Source organism: Erpetoichthys calabaricus, chromosome 2 (genome assembly GCF_900747795.2).
Source record: "Erpetoichthys calabaricus chromosome 2, fErpCal1.3, whole genome shotgun sequence".
Lineage (NCBI taxonomy): Eukaryota > Metazoa > Chordata > Cladistia > Polypteriformes > Polypteridae > Erpetoichthys > Erpetoichthys calabaricus.
Window position 1 is genome coordinate 176,476,056 of NC_041395.2, and position 14,980 is coordinate 176,491,035.

The 14,980-nt window shown below is 36.7% G+C and overlaps 1 protein-coding gene across 4 annotated transcripts in view; it reads left to right on the top strand.

Annotated features, from left to right (window-relative positions):
- farp2 (FERM, RhoGEF and pleckstrin domain protein 2) overlaps nt 1–14,980 on the top strand; it is a 353,551-nt gene that overhangs the window by 152,106 nt on the left and 186,465 nt on the right. For all 4 annotated transcript variants that reach the window (XR_007934097.1, XM_051922727.1, XM_051922728.1 and 1 more), the window contains exons 15-20: nt 128–217; nt 9,418–9,551; nt 10,325–10,406; nt 11,328–11,565; nt 14,173–14,303; nt 14,420–14,488. Coding sequence is in view for 3 of the 4 variants with exons in the window: in XM_051922727.1 (XP_051778687.1) it covers nt 128–217; nt 9,418–9,551; nt 10,325–10,406; nt 11,328–11,565; nt 14,173–14,303; nt 14,420–14,488 (744 nt within the window). In the remaining variant the exon portion in view is untranslated. The remainder of the gene's footprint in view (nt 1–127; nt 218–9,417; nt 9,552–10,324; nt 10,407–11,327; nt 11,566–14,172; nt 14,304–14,419; nt 14,489–14,980) is intronic.

Sequence of the window (14,980 nt, forward strand, 5' to 3'; positions counted from 1 at the left end):
ATAGGCTGGGGTTGTTCTTATGTTTGTGTCTGAAAGCTATGGTTCTCTAGAACACAAACAAGTGAAATGTATCACGCTGCATGTTAGTCTCAAAGTGCTGATTTCTTTTCTGCTTGACTCATTTCAGAGGTATCCAACTGACAAAGCCTACTTTATAGCCAAAGAAATACTGACCACAGAGAGAACTTACCTGAAAGATTTGGAGGTCATTACAGTGGTAAGAAATTTGTTTTTAAAATTTCATTCAAAGTTACAATTATCACAATGAAAGTTACAAATACAGCCTACAAAAAGTAGAGGTAAACATGAAAAGAACTGTACAATGCAAAATCACATTATGTGCTTGCCATGGCCTGGTGACGACAGACATGAGGAAAGCAAAAGCTAGTGTGGACAGTTTTCATTTCTCGCCCAATTATCAATGTAGTATTTGCTTTTTCATATAGATCAAGCAGAGTTCTCAACCAAAAACTGATTTGGCCATCTCTATAGATGTTATGCTTAATCAATCTTCATTTAAATAGGAAGACATTATGAATGATAAATCTTGTAGACATTAGGTAACTCTTTCATGTTTTCATAGTTTCTATTTTTGGTACTGTATGATACACTATGACATTTTGTGCTCAAGTCCAGGTCAGTTCAGTAGTGGATTAGCTATCTTAGATGTCAATGTAAAAAGTGGTCACAGTGTTAATATAAAAAAAAAACACTCTTCAGACTTCATTCAGTTGTTACTCATTACAATGCATCACTTATGGGAAATAATCTGAACATAAAAATCAAGACTGCAATAGCCCGCAGTTCTAGAACGATCACTTTTATTATTACATTTTTATTCTTTGACCATTAAACATGGACAAAAATAATACGGCAATGATGAAATTGACGCCCATCGAATAGATAAACATAACCTTCAGGCCACAGCATCAGATGCCATCTAAAACACAAACTTTCATTGAAGGTCAATCCAATAGCCCCCCACACCACCCAATGCTATGAAGTTTCAGGTAAAGTGAGCTGCGAACATGAAAGAGAGAGTGTGAATAATAATAATAATACATAACAAATAGGATATATAGGATTTAGAGCTTTAGCTGTCATTTTCATAGATTGGGTTTTTTAGAAAAAGCTTTTTTTTCCCTAAAAATAGACATTTCCTAGTGAATTAAATGAAAAACAAACACAACCTACTACTGAATAGGGGATTTCCATCTCTAATTAATAATATGTTTAGCAGTTACAGAACTTAAAAAAAACACTCTTTTGATAAGAAGTAAAAGAACTAGAAGACTCCTCGACAAGGAGACCCCAAACATAAATACCAAACCACTAGACAATTCCCGGAAGACTTGGAAGAAAGTACCAGGTACATTAAGTGAGCAAGTGATGCAAAGGATCAGATATGAGACACATGTTGTGATACTGTCAATGAGTAAGAAATGTTCTATGAGTGTAGCTGTTACAGCTGATAGTTGGAGTTGTTGTAAGACAGGCATGCATTTTTTTTAATACAATGTCCCTGATATACAAGTAACGAAGTTAAGCAAGAATGTAAATGGGCACAATTGATTTTAAGAGCGGTTTGAAGCTAAATATGAAAGAATAATTAAGTGTATGACATGCTGAAGTGCAAAAGTAGTTCCGGAACTACTTCCTGGGATGTCCTTTGTGGAAGTAAACACAACTTTGGAGTTAATAGATTTTAAAATAGAAAAATCAGATGTGCTTCAAACTCTTGATACATTGAAGGCTAATAAAATACTTAGACCTGATGGGATCTTTCTAGTTGCATTGGAACAAATCAAATATGTCATTTATATACCATTAGGCATTCTTGAGCAGTCAAATATGAAAGGAGAATCACCTGAGGACTGGAAAGTTGCAAATGTGACTCTAGTTTTCAAGAAGGAGACAAAATGGATCCTGGTATTTACAACGCAATAAGTCTTACTTTTGTACCATGTAAAACTGTAAACAAAATATTAAGTACAAAGTTACAAAAGTACCTATATGAAAATGATATACTAAATAACAGCATGCAAAGGTTTATGGAAGGAAGATCCCGCCAAATGACTCTTTTAGATTTCTTTTGTATTTGACAAAAATCAATGCATTTAACTAAAGTTATTTAGACTTTCAAAAAGCCTTTGATACAGTCCCACACTGATTAATACTAAAATTAGAATATGTAGACATCCAGTTCGTCGGTTACCTTTTGTTAACCAACAAAAGACAGAGAGTACAGATAAGTGCCCTCGAGGGTGTCTGTCCTGATTGTTACTTTTTCTGATTTATATTGATCACATTGTTTCTGATGTAGTCAGGAAACTTGTAGATAACATTAAAATTTCAGCAAGGGCAGACAAAAGACATTCAAAAAGACCTGGATATGTTTCAGAACTAAGAGAACATTTCAAAAAATGCTGTTTAATGTAGAAATGTGCAAAGAGCTACACAAGAGCAAAAAGAATGTAAATTGTAAATACAAGATGGGAGACACTGTCCTACATGAAGCAACATCTGAAAAGGAATTAAGGGTTTATGTTGACACAAGTTTTTTCATTGTCTAAACAATATGCAGAAACGATTATAAAAGCAAATATATTGTTAGGTTATATTGTAAAAACTGTTGAATATAAATCAAGAGATGTTATGCTTGGACTATATAATGCGCTAGTAAGACAACACCTGGAGTATTGTGCGCAGTTCTGTCACCACGATACAAGAAAGTAATAGAAGCAAATGAAGCTGGGCAGAGAAGAGAAACTAAGAGCATCCCAAAACTTAAGGACATGTTGTACTCTGAAAGAATCAGTGAATTCATCTTGTTCAGTTCCTAGCAGAGAACACCTCAAAGCATTAATAAAGCAGATCCAGTAGACTTTTTTCAGCTTAAGGGTGAATCACATACTCAAGAACACCAGTGGATATTAAGGGTAAGTGTGTTTAGTACTTGGAGCCATAAAGCAGTTCTTCACGCAGAAAGTTGTGGGAATCTTGAACAAACCTCCGAGACATGCAGTTGAAGCAGAAATGTTGACAACCTTTAAGAAGTATTTGGATGAAATATTGACACAGCTCAGCTATTAGCTAAATAAACAAACTTGATGGACTTAGTGGTCTGAAATATGAAGTGTACAGAGTCATTGGAAATATTCATATAAGTCATAATGCTTTGGAGAAATCAAAGATTGTATGTACATTGGTGTCCTGTTAATAGAGATGAATTAATAAATACATATTTTTGTGCCACCTCAACATGAAACAGTCATCTCTCAACTGAGCTCAATGACTGAATGGCCAAAATCATAAAAGAGCAAAGATAAAGTCTGCCAGATCTTATGTGAGTATTGAAATAATGGAACAATCTAGACAAGAACAGGCCATTCAGCCCAACAAAACTCATCAGTCATATCCATTTAATTCCTCCAAAATAATATCGTCTAGTAGTGAACGGCTACCACACTACTTGGTAACTTATTCCATGTGGCTGTGGTTCTCCATGTAAAGAAAAACTTCCTAATGTTTGTGCAAAATTTACCCTGAACAAGTTTCCAACTGTGTCCCCGTGTTCTTGATGAACTCATTTTAAAGTAACAGTTATGGAATAGAGACAAACAAAAACTGCTCAATGATATATTGTAATTCCATTTCAGGTAAAAAAAAAAAAAAAAAAAAAAGCCAGCAGCATTTTTGGTAAAAGTTAGAGGAGTGTACTTTTAACCACAAAATCCTACCATTTCAGGTTAATTTAAAGACCAGAGATTTGGCATTGTCCCAACAATATGAGGTGGTAGAAACTGAGTGATAGAATATTGATTTTGTTTACAGCAATTTGAGCAGGAGGTGAAAGAAAAAAACAAGGCCCAGGAAGACAGCAATATTTAGATTTTTAAGAACATGCAGAGATAGAGGAAGAAATTGTATTCTGGGATACATACATTTCTACTGCCAAATACTCAAATATCTAAATTGATTGGATAAAGGAATGCTTGAAGGAATACCATTGGTGGTGTATTTAGAAATTACGTTGTAACTGACCACAACTTATCAGACCCCTGGAGGTTTCTAAACCCAAACTCAAGAACATATTTGTTCTACTCACCAGTACATCATTGCTACTCAAGAATTGACTATTTCTTTATAGATAATAATTTCTTGCCTACGATTAAATCTTGCAAGTACAACACTATTGTTATTTCCGACCGTGCACCTCTGACCTTGGAGTTAAAGTCATTATGCCCCACATACTCACCTCGCAGATAGCGTCTTAACCCGCTTCTATTAACAGATGAGAACTGTACAGAATTTATATCCAAACAAATCAGCTTTTTCCTAGAGACAAATACATCCTCAGAGGTTTCTGCAGTAATACTCTGGGGAAACACTAAAGTCCTTCTTAAGAGGACAGATTATTTCATATCTTTTCCACAGGAATAAATTAGAAACCAAGAAAGTATTAGAGCTAAGAAGCAAAATTACTAGAATCGATGAAGAACATGCCAGGCGTCCAAGCGAGGCTCTGTATAGGAAAAGGCAGGCTCTGCATTCAAAACTCAACCTCTTGACAACTAAAGAAACAAAACAACTAATTTATAAATCAAGACATCATTACTATGAACTTGGAGAGAAAGCTAATAACCTTTTAGCTCAACAAATCCACAAGCAAGAACTTCGCAATGCAATCCCAGTAATCACCAACACAAACGGAGATGAAATCCACCCATCCATCCATTTTCCAACCCTCTGAATCTGAACACAGGGTCACGGGGGGTCTGCTGGAGCCAATCCCAGCCAACACAGGGCACAAGGCAGGAACCAATCCCAGGCAGGGTGCCAACCCACCGCAGGGAAATGAAATCATTGACCATAAAAATATAATGCACACATTTAGAGACTACTATAAATCCTTATATTCTACTGAGTTTAAAGAAGACAACACACAATCTAATGCATTTCTGGATACATTACAGATATCACAAATAGATACTTTTAGTGCAGAGGAACTGGATAAACCTCTGGCGCTATCAGAATTACTAGATGCTGTAAAGTCACTTCAAGGTGTGGGAAAGCAGCAGGCCCTGATGGCTACCCTGCAGAATTTTATAAGAAATTCTCCACTCAGCTAGCTCCCCTCCTATTAGCAACATTTACAGAAGCTAGAGACGATCAAATTCTACCTCAAACTTTTCACCAAGCATTAATCACCATCTTTCCTAAACAAAATAAGGACTTATTACAATGTGCATCATACAGACCTATTTCACTTCTGAATAATGATGTTAAGGTACTCTCAAAAATCATAGCTAGAAGGATGGAGAAAGTGCTGCCTTCGGTAATATCACAAGATCAAACTAGATTTATCAAGGGTTGACACTTATCTTCCAATCTTCGACGCCTGTTTAATGTAATATACTCACCAGCAAACTCAAACACCCCAGAAATATTATTATCATTGGATGCAGAAAAGCATTTGACATAATTGAATGGAAATACCTTTTCACTACATTAGAGAAATTTGGGTTTGGCCCGAATATTTGTGCATGGATCAAACTACTGTATACCAATCCAGAAGCTTCAGCTTGTATTAACAACATTTGTTCAGACTACTTTAAACTAGAATGTGGTACTAGACAAGGATGCCCCTTGTCACCACTGCTATTTGTAATCGCCATTGAACCACTGGCAGTTCACTGTCGAAATGCTTATCAGATAAAGGGGATTATCAGAGAAGGACTGGAACAGAAAATGTCTCTATATGCAGATGATATGGTACTGTATATATCAGATCCACAAAATTCTGTGCCTGCAGTCTTAACAGCAGTTACAGAATTTCAAAAGATCTCTGGTCTCAGAATTAATCTGAATAAAAGTGTACTCTTTCCAGTGAATTCTCAAGCATATAATATTAGATTGGACACCCTACCTTTTATCATTGCAGATCAGTTTAGATACCTAGGGGTAAATATCACAAGTAAACACAAAGCTCTTTATCAACAAAATTTCACCGTCTGTATGGAAAAAATTAAGCAAGACTTGCATAGATGGTCAACCCTTCATCTCACTCTAGCTGGAAGAATTAACGTTGTTAAGATGAATATTCTTCCTAAGCTTCTTTTTTTATTTCAAAAAATTCCAATATACATCAATAAGTCATTTTTAAGCAATTAGATTCAACAATAACCTCATTTATTTGGAACTCAAAACATCCACGTATCCAATGAATGACCCTACAAAGACCTAAGGCAGAAGGTGGCATGGCACTACCCAACTTTCAGTTTTATTACTGGACAGTAAACATACAAGCTATAAAAACCAGGACACAAATAGATGAACATACACAGGCTTGGTCCACAAAAAAAGTAAAATCCTGCAGTATTTCTGTATATTCCATGCTTTGTGCCCCAATAAATGCAAGTTATCGCCAATATACTAATAACCTAATCATGCTTCACTCACTCAGGACATGGAACCAATGTAGAAAGCATTTTAAGATGGAGAATCTTTTATGTGTGGCACCCCTGCAAGAGAACCACCTCTTTCAACCCTTGCAAACCTATGCAGTTTTTAATATCTGGAAAAGATTTGGAATTAAATTGCTTAGAGATCTTTATATAGACAACATCTTTGCATCCTATGAACAATTACATTCCAAATTTAACTTTCCAGCTACACATTTCTTTCACTACCTTCAAATTAGGAACTCTGTTAAACAGAACCTGCCCGATTTTCCTCATCTTGTACCCTACTCCATGCCGGAAAAAATATTGCTCAATTTCGAGGACTTAATTTTATATATTGCAGAGATGGTGTTTATTTTACAGTCCCTCCCTTTCAAAGATCCAAGAAGACAATGGATAAAAAGATCTCTTAATCAATATGTCAGAAAAGGAGTGGAAAATAGTAATACAGAGAATTCACTCGACCTCCATATGCACAAAGCATACAATTATTCAATTCAAAATTATATACAGTGCATTCGGAAAGTATTCACAGCACATCACTTTTTCCACATTTTGTTATGTTACAGCCTTATTCCAAAATGGATTAAATTCATTTTTTTCCTCAGAATTCTACACACAACACCCCATAATGACAACGTGAAAAAGGTTTACTTGAGGTTTTTGCAAATTTATTAAAAATAAAAAAATTGAGAAAGCACATGTACATAAGTATTCACAGCCTTTGCCGTGAAGCTCGAAATTGAGCTCAGGTGCATCCTGTTTTCCCTGATCATCTTTGATGTTTCTGCAGCTTAATTGGAGTCCACCTGTGGTAAATTCAGTTGACTGGACATGATTTGGAAAGGCACACACCTGTCTATATAAGGTCCCACAGTTGACAGTTCATGTCAGAGCACAAACCAAGCATGAAGTCAAAGGAATTGTCTGTAGACCTCCGAGACAGGATTGTCTCGAGGCACATATCTGGGGAAGGTTACAGAAAATTTTCTGCTGCTTTGAAGGTCCCAATGAGCACAGTGGCCTCCATCATCCATAAGTGGAAGAAGTTCGAAACCACCAGGACTCTTCCTAGAGCTGGCCGGCCATCTAAACTGAGCGATCGGGGGAGAAGGGCCTTAGTCAGGGAGGTGACCAAGAACCCGATGGTCACTCTGTCAGAGCTCCAGAGGTCCTCTGTGGAGAGAGGAGAACCTTCCAGAAGGACAACCATCTCTGCAGCAATCCACCAATCAGGCCTGTATGGTAGAGTGGCCAGACGGAAGCCACTCCTTAGTAAAAGGCACATGGCAGCCCGCCTGGAGTTTGCCAAAAGGCACCTGAAGGACACTCAGACCATGAGAAAGAAAATTCTCTGGTCTGATGAGACAAAGACTGAACTCTTTGGTGTGAATGCCAGGCGTCACGTTTGGAGGAAACCTGGCACCATCCCTACAGTGAAGCATGGTGGTGGCAGCATCATGCTGTGGGGATGTTTTTCAGCGGCAGGATCTGGGAGACTAGTCAGGATAAAGGGAAAGATGACTGCAGCAATGTACAGAGACATCCTGGATGAAAACCTGCTCCAGAGCGTTCTTGACCTCAGACTGGGTCGACGGTTCATCTTTCAGCAGGACAACGACCCTAAACACACAGCCAAGATATCAAAGGAGTGGCTTCAGGACAACTCTGTGAATGTCCTTGAGTGGCCCAGCCAGAGCCCAGACTTGAATCCGATTGAACATCTCTGGAGAGATCTTAAAATGAATGTGCACGGACGCTTCCCAACCAACCTGATGGAGCTTGAGAGGTGCTGCAAAGAGGAATGGGCAAAACTGGCCAAGGATAGGTGTGCCAAGCTTGTGGCATCATATTCAAAAAGACTTGAGGCTGTAATTGCTGCCAAAGGTGCATCGACAAAGTATTGAGCAAAGGCTGTGAATACATGTGATTTCTCAGTTTTTTTATTTTTAATAAATTTGCAAAAACCTCAAGTGAACTTTTTTCACGTTGTCATTATGGGGTGTTGTGTGCAGAATTCTGAGGAGAAAAATGAATTTAATCCATTTTGGAATAAGGCTGTAACAGAACAAAAGGTGGAAAAAGTGATGCGCTGTGAATACTTTATGGATGCACTGTATCGAGCACATCTGTCTCACTCAAAACCGTCCAAAATGTTTCCAGGGCAAGATCCAATCTGCAAACACTGCAATCAAGTACCGGCCTCACTGGGTCACATGTTTTGGGCCTGCACCAAATTAACATCATTTTGGACCAAAATTTTTAAGTGTCTCTCAGACAGCCTTCGTGTCACAATCCCTCCTAACCCATTAACAGCTGTGTTTGGTGTTCTTCCAGATGGGTTTAAAGTGGAGAAGGACAAACAAACTGTGATTGCATTTACTACACTTTTGGCACGCAGACTTATTTTGCTAAACTGGAATCTCTCCGCATTTTTTTCTCTGCTCCATTCATCTCCATTGCCTTATTAAACTAATCAATTTAGGTATGTTTACAAGCTTTAAGGTTTACCCCATTGGCCATGCTCTTTCTCAGGGGTGGGGGTCGATCTGTTTTCAATCGTATTTTTGGTAAAAACTGATCTATTTGTATGAAATGATTAAAATTAATAAAATTTAAAAAAAAAAAAAAATTATGTTGTATCAAAACTAATTTATTCCATTTAATCTTTTATCTTGCGATTTTTCAAAAGTTGTTGATAAAATTTGAAACACAATGTTAGCTAGAGCATCATTCAAGATGCTTTTTGCTTTTGATTGTTTGTCTATAAAGCAGTAATGTGCTGTGCAGTTCATTTAACCTAACTCTGTTTTTGTGTCCGTTTTTTCAAGATTTATTGGGAATTTATATGTGATTACGTATTTGATATGCAGTTTCTTGGCAGTACTCCAAAATTATGTATCTCTGGGTTTTCTGTATAATTGTTACTGTTGTTTTTTATTTCTGCTTGCAGTGGTTTCGAAGTGCAGTAATAAAGGAGAATGCTATGCCTGAAGGCTTAATGACTTTGCTGTTTTCTAACATTGATCCCATTTATGAATTTCATCGTGGTTTTTTGAAGGAAATTGACCAGAGGCTGGCTCTCTGGTGAGTATATTAATATGAAAGACATCAGGAATCTTGTGTCTCTTAAAAAGCTGCACCAATTCAAAATTTAAAAAAGCCATGTCTATTAGAATTTGAGCTACATTTTAGAAGATCCCAAGAGATTAAAGAAAATGAGAATAGGGAGAACATCGGATATTCAAAAAGATATATTCTGCCTACCAGCATCTGCAATATTTGTCACCTAAACTCCCAACATAAAAACCTTAATCAAACCAAATACATTAACATAAAAGGCAACTTGCTTTTAGAGTTTTTTTAAATCTATGTAATTCTTTCCTCTAAAATCACCTGAAGTACCATGAAACACAAGTGGCAAACATTGCTTGTCATTTCTGATGACTATGATGGACAAAAAGCATTCAAGCTATACAAAAATGTCTCTTACAGATTTACAACCAGAGTTACACTATGCCCATATTTAACATGTCTGCAGTTGACCAAAGATGAAACTGGGGATAAATCCAAAACAAAATTAATAGAGAAGCCTTCCAAAACCTCAAATTTCCTTCACCAAGGCTGCTGTTGCACAACAGACATATTGTGGTCAGAGTTTACTTTTAAAGCAATAAAAAGAAAGTTTACCAAATTGTGTCCCCCTTTATAATCAGTTCTTCATAAATTACATTGAATGGACAAATTAAGCTGGTATTAAAGGACATAACAAAGTTTATTCACACAGTATTCTACTTTGTCATTGTGTCAAGTTGCTCTAGTTTGCATTTTTATGTTCCTGTGATATTTGATTTAAACAGGGAAGGGCGTTCTAATGCTCATGTAAAAGGAGATTACCAAAGAATCGGAGATGTGATGCTAAGAAATATGAATGCTCTCAAAGTGAGTATTAAGTTTGTGTTTTTTTGGTTTTGATATCTATTAATATGTACTGTATTCATCAACTGTAAATTTTACTTATTCAGTTCAGGGCTACCTGCATATGCGTTTACTGGTGGCATCTGCAACACTGGTGTCACCTCTTTAACGTTAATGGAATAGCACTGTGTGTATATGTATGTGTATATGTGTGTGTATGTATGTGTGTGTGTATGTATGTATGTGTATATATAAAATGCTAAGATATGTAGGCATGTCAGTTTGTCTTTTCGTGCTCAGATCGAAAGAGAAAGTGTGAGTGTGAAACACACAAGGAGGTTGTGAAGGACTATGAAGCAAGCTTAGAGATGGGCAAGATACTATACCTCGAAATGACCGAATCTGATAAGTAGGCTTTAGGAGAAGAACACACTTGAGAAAGGGAGCCATTGTCAAGAGAAGTCCAGACACATAAGGATAGAGAGAAAAAGCACTAAATGTACATGTCAGGCAAGAGATTTCAAATATTTAAAAAAAAATTTAGGTAACGTGGTATGTATATGTAATGTGTGTGTATATATGTGTATGCATATATCTATGCATTTTCTTTAATCATAATCTGATTTACAAGGTCACAGATAGACCAGGACTGTTTTGGTAGCATTAGACACTGGATGAGAAGCCAGTCCATCTTTATGCTCACTTGCATACTCATTCTTACTTGCAATATAGAGCTGACAATTAAGCTAATATGCATGCCTTTATGACATGGAAGGAAACCCATTCAGGCACTTCTAGAAGATGCAAGTTGCACACACAATTTCTGAACTGTGCCCTAACATATTCCATTCTCTTGTAATTGAATTTAATAGCTGATTATAGAGCTCTACATAAAGCATTTTGATGATCTTAGACAAATTTCTGTTCTTCAATCACACAATGCAGGAATTTACAAGCTACCTTCAAAAACATGATGAGGTGCTGACAGAGCTGGAGAAAGCCACCAAGCGACTGAAGAAACTGGAAACAGTATACAAGGAATTTGAGCTCCAGAAGGTTTGCTACCTGCCTCTCAACACCTTTCTGCTCAAACCCATTCAGAGGCTTATGCACTACAAACTCATCCTCGATAGGTTGTGCAATCACTATGCTCCTGATCATCGTGACTACAGTGACTGCAAGGGTGGGTGTTTATTAGGTACAAACCTACAATACAAGCACAAGATCACTTTTTCGTGTGGTAATAACACTTAATATGATCTAATGAAATGATGTCAATTTGATAGACCTTTGCCAAGGTGTAATATTTCTAATTTTCAGGAACAGAATTTGCAGTTAGCTGCTCCCACCTACAACTCTAAACACAAAATAACAGAAGGAGTATTGGATAGTTTTAGTTACATATACTATGTGAAAGCTTATGCACAGCATTGTCTTGAATGTATAGAGAATACTCTAACCAGCAGACATGGATATAAAAAGGGGAATATTAGTTCAAAATAAAATGGATGTAATAGATTGCCTGTCCACAGTGTTGTAGCTATTAGAGTAGTTTTAATGGATCCAGGCCTCCTTCACAAATGATTTCAGTAAAATGGGCACAAGTAAAAGAAGCATCAAACTTATTTCTCCAACAAACCTATTTTTTTTTTATCCTAAAACCTCACTCACTGACCTCAAAAATTATCAAAGGACCATCTTGGTTCCCCAGTGAGCTCAATTTGATAATCCCGAGGGTCATTCTCTGTTCTTCTCTTTACTTCCATTAAATTAAAATTCCTATCTCTGAATTTAGGCCCCTTAATACTTTGTTTACTTTGAACATAACATAATATTAAGAGACATCTTTGCTCCTGTCCATATCACCATTCTCAAACTCTAGGGGTGGACATATCATTTTACATATCGGGGAACTTCAAGATATAATGCTTGATGGTATTTTTGATGACTGTGTAACATTCCATTGGCTGAGGTTGAGGTTTTCTGTTCCATCCTACTATTTTTTCTTCTCTTTAACTCGGATTCATCCTCAATGATGTCCCACAGTCATTTTTCATTTTCTTCCCACCTACCTTTTAATTTGTTCTAGTCCTTGTCTTCCAGTTTGAAGCCAATGACAGTTCTAGATGCAGATCTTCTTAAAGCTTCTCTCTTTCACTGTCAAAATGTGTTCTTTTTTCCCCCTCCACTGTTTCGTAACAGAGTTTCATAAAAACATATTATTAAAACCATCTTCTTTTCTTGCCAACCCAGCTATTAACACTAGAATTCCTGAAGCCTATGAAAAAAGTCGTAATCTCAGCCCACCTTAAATACCTTCTCACCTCTCCATCAGCGTCTTTTGTTTTGTAAATGCGTTGATCAGTACAAGCAGCCTGATGTTCCATCCCCCGCCTTGACAGAGCTCAGCTCGGGCAAAAAGTTCTCCCAGCTCAAGCCAAGGCTTCTTATCTGCATATGATGTGCCTGGAGTTGTATAGGGTAAATAATACAGCATATTGTTATTTGGAATACATGCATTTTATGTGTTTTCCGTGTCCACAAAGATCTGGGTAAGTGTAGGATGAAAGGAAATGTGAGAAATGCAAGAAATGCTGAACATATACCTAAAGCAGAAACTTTTTCCATATTATACTAATAATGATGTGAAGTGTATAAGTGTATAACCCTAGGCTACTTGCTGCTTGTGCTGATCGACACATTTACAAAACAAAAAGTGCTGATGATAGAGATGCAAAGGGATTTAAGGTGGGCTGGGATTACGAGTTTTTTCATAGGCTTCAGGAATTCTAGTGTTAACATACTCAGTTTACATTTGTGCACTGTCCGTATCTCATTTCTCACAAAAATTACATTTATGGTTTGAGTAATAATCATTACAATGGTCCTGCTCTAGAAGCCCCAGGAACCTCATATATTCTGAAATGACCCCATCTTTGTTTTTGGCATCCTATATCTGACTGTTTATTTGTCTTCTGTTCCCTCAATATATCTTTTCATCTTACCTTCTCTTCTTCTGGGAATCGTATCTCTTAGTTCTACACAGCAGAAACAATTTTCATTAGGCATGATGGCACTGGGTGCAGAATGTTTGGCTTTATTTTTTATTATCATTGATGGCTATTTGATTTTGTTCTCTTAATTGCCTTTGTTTGGATTACAAATATGAAGAAAGATAAACAGTATGTCTATGGGGATCACTGATCTGTTTCACATTGTAAAGCGATAATACAGAAGCACATTCAAAGTAAAATGAGTGTAAAGGTATGCCTGTTTTCTTTGAAGAATGCTGAAGCACATTTCTGCTCAACCCACATATGTCAAGTATTATTCTCACAATACAAATATCAGACTGTTTTTAGGTAAGTTCAGTTACTGATGGGCATGTCTATAAATGGCTCAGGAAAAAACAGGTCTGGACAATTTCCATGTCTGATAAATGCCACTTCCAGTCAAAATTAGAACATGGCCAATACTGCTACTAACACTGTGACCATACTTCACAAGACTGTACTCCAGCTGGAAAAACGGAAGAAATTGTATCTGAAATATTGTAAGTCACCTTGGATAATGGCATCAGCTAAATTAGTATATGTAAATATATCTCTCATATTTATGTCACAATATGTTTCATAATGGTAGATATCACTGAGACATATTCTGATATGATAGTTTTGGGGAATGTTTTTCTTGCATATATTGGTTGCCCTGATGAGAATTCACAAAATTGCAATTTGGGCTTTATTTACTCCAGTCATCTCACATATTTTTTTGTAAAACATGTTTCCAGATGCCCTCAAGGTAGTGGCAGAAATGGCCACTCAACTACAAAGCAGTCTGATCCGCTTGGAAAATTTTCAGAAACTAACTGAGTTGCAGAGGGACCTTATTGGGATTGAGAATCTCACTGCACCTGGCAGGGTGGGTTTGCATCACAATAATCATTTGTCTAGTTTTTTTTTCTGTTTTTGTGAAGATTTATTTAAATGTTGTCTTCTTATAAATGGAGAGACTAAGTATTTTTTCTTTTAACTTAGGAGTTTATCCGGGAAGGCTGTCTGTATAAACTCACCAAGAAAGGGCTTCAGCAAAGAATGTTCTTTCTGGTAAGAATTGTGAATTCACAAAATGTATAGCAACTTTAAAATTTATTTTTAATTTATTTATAGCAGGTATACCAAATTCATTAGGAGATGTAGTTGAAATATGTAACTCATACCTCCTGATCCCACCACTGTGTCATTGTGGTATCCTCAGCAAATCATGTGCAATCATTTGCATCTATATTATTGTGTATAATACTGTATGAAACTGTGTTATTTGCCACATTACTTGTCAAAGACATTACAAAAGGTAATTGAATAAATTTAAAAATATTTCATATTTCTTGTCCTACATGTACATTCAGCATCTTTCTTCTATATCTTTATGTGTCTGAAACTCCTTTGAATGGCACTCCAATTGTCAGTTGCATTCGTGTAAAGCCTGTTTCTCTAATTCTGTCATTTTGAGACTCCTTGCATACCTTGTCCTCTTTTATACTTCCTGTCTTTGAAGGTGACTCTCGGTGTGTCTGCTACGCCTTTACTCCCCTCATG